This window comes from Pelmatolapia mariae, linkage group LG16_19 (genome assembly GCF_036321145.2).
Source record: "Pelmatolapia mariae isolate MD_Pm_ZW linkage group LG16_19, Pm_UMD_F_2, whole genome shotgun sequence".
In the NCBI taxonomy this organism is placed as follows: Eukaryota; Metazoa; Chordata; class Actinopteri; order Cichliformes; family Cichlidae; genus Pelmatolapia; species Pelmatolapia mariae.
In genome coordinates, this window is record NC_086241.1 from 10,678,856 (window position 1) to 10,688,845 (window position 9,990).

General features: G+C 38.5%; 1 protein-coding gene across 1 annotated transcript; it reads right to left on the reverse strand.

Moving 5' to 3' along the window:
- Positions 1 to 7,476: 7,476 nt before the first annotated feature.
- On the reverse strand, positions 7,477 to 8,406 carry LOC134646092 (olfactory receptor 4B13-like). The gene has a single exon (XM_063499790.1). The coding sequence runs from the start codon at positions 8,404 to 8,406 to the stop codon at positions 7,477 to 7,479; it is 930 nt and encodes a 309-aa protein (XP_063355860.1).
- Positions 8,407 to 9,990: the final 1,584 nt, after the last annotated feature.

Genomic DNA, 9,990 nt, shown 5'->3' on the forward strand with positions numbered 1-9,990 from the left:
ATTGGAAAAAAAGCACTATGCTGCTAAAACATGAAAAATAGATATTTGCAAAATTCTGCCTAAATATGTATTTTACCTGGTTAATGTGTGTGGTGGGGCGTGGTCTGCAGCGCTGCTGCAGGGGAGGCGGACGCACCTGAGCAGCACCTGCAATCACGCCTCGCCGCCTTTACGTCTGTGCTATCTATGCTGTTGTGTTGGTATGTGTCGGGCTGTGAGCTGAAAGGCTACAGCCGGCTGTGTGCGTACAGCAACCATGTGCCAAAAGTGGTCAATAAAGAGATGCTGAAAAGCTTGTTCATGCAAATATCGTCGGGTCTGCCGTAATATGTTTACAATGGGACTTCTGGTCCCGAACCTCTGCGCACAGCGTCTGCAAATCGGGGCTTTCATCTTTACGCAGGACTGTAAGCTGTCATCTGTGAGGCGTGAGCGGTGTTTGTTTTTAACATAGTGGAGAATAGCTGATCCGAAGATCCACAATTGGCCTACCTGGGGTTGAAAGTCTCGATAAATGCATGGCGTATCGGCAGGCATACCGGCTTCCGCGAGTGTGACTCTTATTTTGAGCGATGAAAAAATAATAGAATATAATTTTATTTTTATATTTCTAGAACTACAAGTTAAAAAAGAACTAAATAAATAAAATACACTTCAGCTAAATTCTTCTAATTTATTTTCCCAAACCACGCGGAGTCGCACTATAAGGACTAAAGAGCCGCATGCGGCTCCGGAGCCGCAGGTTGCCGACCCCTGCCTTAGGCAGTATTATTAGAAGACATAGTATACATTTTCACTGCTATGCAGATGACACCCAACTCTATCTATCTATAAAGCCAGATAACACACACCAATTAGTTAAACTGCAGAAATGTCTTAAAGACATAAAGACCTGGATGGACGCTAACTTCCTGCTTCTTAATTCAGATAAAACTGAGGTTATTTTACTCGGCCCTGAAAATCTTATAACTATGGTATCTACCAGTGGAGACACTAATCCCGTAAAATGTTGCCACCTCATGCAGATCCCTCTTCCTACAAACATCCAGCAGGGCAAGTGTGTCTGTGGGGATGGTGTTCGCTCTGTGTTGTAGCGTCCTGATGACACCCAATTTATGCTCCAGTGGATGATGAGAGTCAAACCTTAAATACTGATCCGTATGCGTAGGTTTACGGTACACATTAGCTCTTAGATGTCCCCCATTACTGATGGAAATCTAACACTTTAAGAAGGCTAATCTGACGGTTTTCATATCCTCCTTGGTCATGACAATTTGCATAATAATGATCAAGGAACTGACTTCACAGCCTATTGTGGGCTAGTTTCAGTCATTGTGCAAAGGTACTGTTTATAAGGTTGGGGAAACTTGCAGTCAGCTAAGACTGAAGAAGGCACTTGGATGAGCGATGAAACGTTTCTCCCATTGAGAAAGCTACGTCCAGATAACCAGAATCAACCTTTTGGGATTTGCTTACCTGGATGATTGAGCATGCATTAAAACACCAGCTGAGACAACCTCCTCTGTAGTGGGATTTATGATCCTGAAAATGTGTTCCTCTGCATACACAATTCTGATCGGACAAAAAGAGGAGAGGGGTTTTCACCCACCCCATATCACCCACCCCATGCGGTCCTCCAAGATTCTGTCTATACATCACTGGAAGAGGATGATGTAAGAATTTGTCATGTGCTGATTGGTTGACAATAGGCTGGAATGGGGCAGGAACCAGCAGGGAACAGAGGACAATGAACAAAGTTAACTGGAAACAGGAGCACTGTGAAAAAACTTTGAAGATCAAAAAACAAAGCATGAAAAGCACAGACAGTGGCTGCTGTGGACAGGTTTTATTACTTTTACACAACTGTTTCACTTCAGCTCTTGTATGTTATAACTGTGCTCTTCTCCATGGCTTGCTTACACACAAACACCAGCACAAGCAACAGTAGCCCACAGACCACATATTTTGTGTACTGCCTATGTCCTTCAAGCAAAATCTCTGCAAGTGGATGAGCAGTCCATGAAGTGGAGTGGACAGCAAAACTTTTTAAGAAGACATCAATAAATGAAAAAGCAATTTGGGTTAGAAAACTGTGGACCTATGAAGTGCATTTAAGTGCAGCTGCTCAGGAGAAATGATCCAAGTGCAGGCACCTGGTGGTCCTTGTTTTTTCTCTTTATCATTTACAATCCTTCTGATGCAGCTAAGAACAGACATATATATATAATCTTTTTTAAATAAATAATTTATAACTGAGTTGTCTAATAGTGGAACTGTTCTTTTATTTGTTTTCATCTTATGATTGCACACATATAGTGATGGTGTAAAATATTTTGTTTTGTTATTTGCACTTTCTGTTCTCCGTTGATATGTTGTCTTGTTACATGTAATTTGATAAAAAAGTTACAGATCTGCAAAACCAGTCAGATGTCAAGTGATTTATCTGTCTACTGACAGGATTCCATCTGTCACCCCGATTGGTTACAGAGAACAAACAAACTAAAAGAGTGCGCCCTACACTTACAACTACTCTAGACTTGTGACACTTCAGAGTTTGCAAAGGGCCCAGGTTGTAACTGAAACAAATCCCCAAAAATCTGAAACACTCAAGACCTGGGCCAGACTCTGAGTAATCTTTCACAAATCTCAGAATCTAAAGAATCCAAGGAATTACCTAAGTTCCTTTAAAGTTCAAAGGTTCTATTGACTGAAAATGTCATCTGATGTTGAGGTTAAAGTCAAAGTCAAAACCTTTTCAAGGTTTGTTAAAGGGAGGAGCTAGCCAAAAAAGCTGCACCACTTATCAGTATCCAAACTGCCAGACCTATGGCATTGGTCTGCATGGACTTTCTATCTGCAGACTACTGGGCATGCAGGGTACTTTTATTTATTTATTTTTTTGCACGCTACTCTAACAGAGAAAAGAAAAGATTGAGTGGCGTGAGTATGTCAAACCTCTCACTCAAGTCTATAACTGCACAAAGAATGAGATTACTGGATATTCACCCTAAGAGCGTATCTCAGTACTGTTTTTGTCAGTATAACCATGTGACACACCTAAAATATGTGTCCACTTTTGTGTTAATCATTTAAATTAATTCATTAAACTTGTTTATTTGTTATTTTCCGTGACTATGAGGACTCAAAATGATTTTGGAAACATGACTAATTTCTGTAGTATATTATTTTGTCATGTGCACTGTACAGAAGGACAGAGAAATGGAGCAACACCACAGGTGGAACTATTGTTGTCAAGGCAGGTGCACTCCAGCTGCTTTAGGGGGTGGACTTCCGCCCACTACTCAGATGCAATCTGGAAGGCAAATCGAGTGCACTGTCCAGGATCCAGTTAAAGAGGTTGTGTTCACAACTAGAAGGTGTAGTTTTCTTACCAGCATCTGAGGGATAATTGTGTTGAATGCTCAACTAAAATCAATGCACAGCATTCTAACATGGGTGTCTGCTTCTTTTCCAGGTGGGATAAGGAGAAGTGCAGGCCAGTAGAAATGGCTGGTAGTCTGGTTTGTACGGTAAGTGAAGTGGAAAGGGTTCAGTTGCGTGCTTTATGTGCTTTGATACTAGCCTCTCAAAACACTTCATGATGATGAGTGTTAATACTCTAGGACGGTAGTCATTGAACAGGATACTGTTGGCTTCTTTGGACATAGAATGATCTTAGTGGTTTTGACTGATGCGGATACCACTGCTGTGCTTAGGGATGTGTTGAAGATATCTCTGAGTATATCGGCCAGCTGGTCACTACATTACCTGAGCACATGTCCAGGTATATTGTCTGGGCCCACCACTTTTCTTGGGTGGACTCTGGGTGGACATAAAATAATCTTTACAAAGAGACAGAGTACCTGGTTGTTCAGGTAGGGGGTGGTCTTCCTTGCTGGTTCCCTGTTTTGTGCCTCGTGCAAATAAGTTGTTCAGTGCATCAGGTAGAAAAGGGTTGCTGGTTCAGGCCTGTTTTACCGGCTTGTAGTCAGTGATGTAAAATCCTTGCCACATACCACGTATCCCTCAAGTTCATGAATTTTGATTTTTCTCAGTGTGTGCAGGTTTTGCTGCCTTAATGATCCCTCTTGATAGATTGGACATGGCTGAAGAAAAAGCCTCTCTGTGATTTGACCTAAAGCCTTGTATGCACCACGAATTTTTGTGTATACAAGATCTAACATGTTTTCCCCTGTGTGGTAAAGTCAGTATGCAGGTGAAATCTAGGAAAAACTGACTTCAGTGCTGTGTTGTTGTAGTCCCCGGTAACAACAAAAAAGGTGTCTTCATATACTGAAGCTTGCTCACACTTCTTTGGAACTAGCATTAGCATTAGCACTAGGAGTATGGAAAAAGCTATAATGAGGGCTGAATGAGTCTGTTCTCATTCACCCATGAGATTATCAGTTCTGTTAATATATATAAATGTAACTGACAGTTGTTATGAAATGTAAATTTTCACCATCCTCTATAATAACTGAGATATAAAAGGTATATAAAAATGTGATGTTTTTTTACTCAACCTTTAAAATTTTGTCTTCAACTCCTCCAAACTCCTCGATTACAATACTATAAAAAATGCACAAAGAAACATAGAGGAAGTGTGTAGAACTGAGAACTAGTGGAAATACATGTTAGTGTATCCCAGAAAAACTGAAAATAAAAATGTACATCAAGAGTCTCACATCTTTCACAGATTACCATTAGCAAAAGCACATAGAGATAAACTTTTTATGGTAGCCTGTATTATTTTACCCATCAACAGTCAATATTAATACCTTTTACCCTCTCTCAGATGTAATGGGAGGTAAGTCGGGGGCACTTTAACCTCTTTCAGTCCCAGCAGTAGCACAGTAAAGTGGTTAATAAAAGTGGTAATCTGTAATTCATTGTCTCATTAAATCCTGACAGAATGAAAATTCTTACATTAGACACATTATCCATGACCAGAGAACACATCTATCTTCTTAGTTGAATAAAAATGTGAGTGTACAGAGCACACATCTGTTGGATCTACAGCCCTAACAATGTTTGCACTCCCTCTACATCTCCTGTTAATTACTGCTTTAGGCTCAACAATAAAACAAACACCTGGGAATTCGTAAACTGTTTCTTTGATTTTTCTCTCATAAGGCTTCATCTGAATCGTTCTTTGCCTGGCCCTTCGAACAGAACCAACTTCCTCCGAGATAACTTACCAGCAGGCAAAAACACAGCCAGGCACATAGCCCCTGAAATCAATGGGACACACAAACCCCTTCACCATAGTAAGGTGGAAATTCGTAAAGAGGATAGATTTTTTATTTTCAGATTTGAAAAAAAAGTACAATGTCAAAAATTTACTTATTAAAATGCAATTTTTTGGTTCATTTCCAGTTTGCTTTCTCCAGTTTTATTATTATCTCATTAAAAACTAGGATCCAGTCTGTTATTATTATTATTAGTGCTGTGTCTCAAGGAGAAAATGTTTAAAATACATGCAACAATAAAAATATAACTCTTTGTGAAGACACGGAATCTCAGTCAACAACATTACTGTTCAATTAAATTTGACTAAATTGTCAATTATCTCAGTTTATAGTTTATTTTTAAACTACAGTCAGTGTTGGGGAGTAACGGAATACATGTACCACCGTTACGTATTTAAAATACAAAATATGAGTAACTGTATTCCGTTACAGTTACCGTTTAAAAAGGTGGTATTCAGAATACAGTTACTTTGTTGAAATAAAGGGATTGCACAGTGGTCTTTTCCTGTTTCATATGTTAGGCTATACCCTCTCTATTTTTGGTAATTCCACGCCGGTGGAAAGCCAAACAAAACACGCATTAAGAGGCTCAAATGCCTGTGTCTCAATCTCGCGTCTCATAATGACATAAAGAAATATTTTTTAAAATGATTTAATATGAAGGCAATAGGCAGAGTGTTACAGGCATCGCCCTAAAGAATGTAGCCTCATGGGCAGTGTAGTCCGTGCTGCAGGGAGAATGGACTGCCATACCCGTTATGTGTCTGTGAGTGCCAGGGAGGGAGAAAAAGGAGAGTGGAAAAGTACGAGTTGTCACCAAGCAGAACGGGAGCTGGAAGCATGTAAATATAATAATAACCACTGCAGCCAAAAAGAGTGCCTGACAAGCCCAGTTGTAAGTAAGCTATTAAGACTCCACTGTACACTGTGTTCATGTTTTCCATTGAAACAATAAGTTCCGTTGGAGCAGCCTTTCAACGCCTCTCTCTGTCTCTTGCTAGCAAAGTTGACCCAGACAACAAAGTAAAGCTAGTTTTCAGCTACGAGCCCGTATTAGCCAGAGGTCCCTTTACTGCGGTTCGGAGCCGCGGACCTGTTTTATATACGCGCCGAATAGTTTTCTATATGAGATGACTGCAAAAAGTGCAGCCTTACCTAATGTCCACCCTACTGTTACTCATTTTATATTAAGATTTAAAAATCTAGTTGGTATTGGTATGGCGAGTAACCTTCAGTAATAGTAATAAATCACACAGCAATAGTGCATTCATGTAGTTGTAAAAAAAAGCATGGTAATATATTAAGTAATCCAAAGTATTCAGAATACGTTACTCTCATTGAGTAACTTAACGGAATACGTTACAAAATACATTTTGGGGCATGTATTCTGTAATCTGTAGTGGAATACATTTTAAAAGTAACCTTCCCAACACTGCCTACAGCAAACAAATATGAACATCAATACACCCTTTCTGTGTCTAATACATCACATCTCCATTTTATATAAAATTAGAGCAATAAAACACACACAGACACTTATTTATATATAGGAAAATATAGATAAACCCTAGTGTTACCCTATAAACCCTGGTTTATAATACTATAAGTAATGCATTACACACACAAATGCAGAGGAAGTATGCACATGTCAGTTATTGTAATTAGTTCAAACTAACTATATGCTCAAACCAAATGTGAAAATTCATTTTGGATTACGCTAAAAAAACAAAACAATATCACCTGTCTTTACATCTTTGAAAATTTGGTCAAAATTGAGTAAGAAACAGTGCTCTGAGACTCTGAGATTGGGTAGTCTACATGAGTGTGAATCAAGCAGGAGTTAGAAGGAGTTGTATTTCTAGTGTTGCATCTCTCCTCTTGATAAAAACCTTTACAAAATATTATTAATACAAAAGTTAACACTGAAAGAATTGACCACACTAAACCTAAGCTTTTAATATACATAACAAGTAAATTTAAACAAGCAAACTAGAAATGCACAAACATTTCAAATGTGAAATATTTGAATTTGAAAAAGCAAAAAGTAAAAAAAACTCTAAGTCTATTGTATTCACACATATAACATGTAAAAAAAAATTCTATAAGATGTTGCATTGTTAGCCGATCTTGCGTGGCCCGCTCTTATCAGTCATATTTAACAGAATAATGTACATTTTTGTGAATTTGCTGTCTTTTTATTTTTGAAACTCTTAACTTTGAAGGTGTTTCATTTTCTTTTAAAACAAACTAAACCCAAAATCCTGTTTCGTATTTTGGTGAGTTTGAATCCATATATGAGAGGATTCATAATTGGAGGGATGATCACAAATTCCGTAGCAATGAAGTTTTGGAGGCTTTGAGGCAAATCTGTGGAGTCGAATCGCATGTACACAAACTGAAAAACAACTACAGACAGGAACGTGACCAAAGAGGTCAGATGTGGGACACAGGTCTGCATAAACTTTACCCTGTCCTCTCTGGACTTCGCGCACGTTTTAATAAGATGGGTGTAAGTCCAAATGATAAAAAAGCCATGTGACACATAAATGACAACTGTTGCATATGCTGTGATGTTGTTTGAAAAGGTGTCAGCTTCAGGACAAGCAAGTTTAACAATTAACCAATTTAGACATAAGACTCTCTGAATCTTTATACCACATAACTTGAGTCTTGCTGTAAGCACAACATTGATGGCAAAAATGCAGAAAGGTGTTAGCCAGGAGAAACACACCAGCTGAGAGAGCCTCCTCTTAATCATGAAAGAGTGGTAGTGCAGAGGTCGACATATAGCCAGATACCTGTCAAAGGCCATAACAGCTAAAATGGATGAATTACAGCAGACAAATGAGTACATGATAAAAGCTTGTAAAAGGCACCCTTCATGGGAGATTGTCTGAGAAGACGACAGTAAATCTGAAAGGAATTTTGGGTAGAAACCTGTGGACCCATAAAGTGCATTAATGCAAAAGCTACTTAGGAAAATGTACATAGGTTCATGGAGGTTTTCATCCAAGACAATGAACAGCACAAGAGAGATATTGAAAAACAAAATCAAACAGTAATACAGTAAAGTAACTGAGAAAAGGGGTACTCGGAAATTCATCGTCTCATTAAATCCTAATAGAATGAAACTTCTTACATTAGGCACATTATCCATGATCAGAAAAAAACATGTACTTTCTTAGAGTAACAACTTGTGAGTGTACAGAGCAAAGAGCTGCTGTAGCTACATCCCTAACAATAACCTGCTCTTCCTCAACACCTCCTGTTAATTACTGCCTTTGGCTCAACAACAAAACACACACCTGGGAAATTAGCCTCTGTTGGTCTACGGAACAAGAAAAAAAATGACCAAAGAACAAGAGAAGATGGATTTAAGTTCAGTTTTGTAGTTGTTCATGGTGCCATGGTTAGCGCCATCCTAAAGTAATGACAGCAGCACACGTCTTACCTTACAGACTTTACTTACTAGTTAGATTGAATAATATGCAGTTGCTCTTCACCATGTGAAATGCTTAAAGTGCTGCATTTTACTTTAACCATAAGTATTAAGGGGTGAAGCCTTTCATTATTTCAATAAGCAGAGAACTGAAATTCTCTCGCATTCCTGGGTCTTGTACCCAGCGCTTTCTGTTTTGGAAAACACTGTTTTACTGTTTGATTAATTTCCAGTTCATTTCAGTTTATTTAGTGTATTTCTTAAGTCTAGCAATAAAACTGCTTTTTGAAATTATTTTTCGTCTGAGAGTCTGCATTTTAGATCCTCCATCCTGCCCACTTCATCCAGCCTTATGAGAGAACCACAGACTGATATTAATAAATTATTTTATATGACGCTACATAGAAGAGTGGAGTCCCTGTAAAAGTAGGGAGTAGGACACCTTTAAAGGGAACCCCGGCTATTAACACATGTTTGCGCTAAAATATGCACTGTGCTTTCAATAACATGTATGTGGTATTAAAATACGGCAAATGTTTTCCTTTTAGGCACATTTTATATAAAACCAATTTTCCAGTAGGCCGCCATTGTTATTTACTTCTCAATGCATTCTGGGTAGTGATGTCACATGGTTGCACCACATCGAGTTCACAGTTAGCAGCGCACTGGAAATGGTTTCTGTTCAACCTTTCCAGTTTGAACCAGAGCAAACCGAGAGAGAGGATGAAAATAGTCAACCAGTATGTAATTTAGATGAAGATGAAAACAATCTGTCACACGAGGACACAAGAGTGAGGGAAAGCTACTGGTGTCTATGCGGCTACTCAGTCCAAATTCCATTGACTCTAAGAAATGACTCTAGACTCGTACCAACAGTAACACCATTAGTTATAAAATGTTTTAATAAATGTGTTTTAGGTGTCTTAAAGGAAAATGTAAACAGAAGGCAAGATCCATTATAGTACACAAGGATAGGGTACAGCTGATGTTATAAACAGCATGACATTTTTATTTTTAAATTACCTTGAAGACCCACAACTTATGCTTGGCTGCATTTTGTTGATTTTTGCTCCTTGTTTAGGACGTTCCAGTCTTTATTTATTAATTTATTTATTTTTATTCAAAAGCAAATGAAATTGAGTGGAGACATTTCAAATAAATGGTATCATTTTTACAATCAGAACTTATTGCTGTCAGCTGGAACATTATTATTAATTTTAACTGATTGAGTACCAGTGCTCCTTAAGGTCGTGCCAGGCACAGGGTAGGTTACTCCTTTTCACAATTTGCTTCACAAGGAAG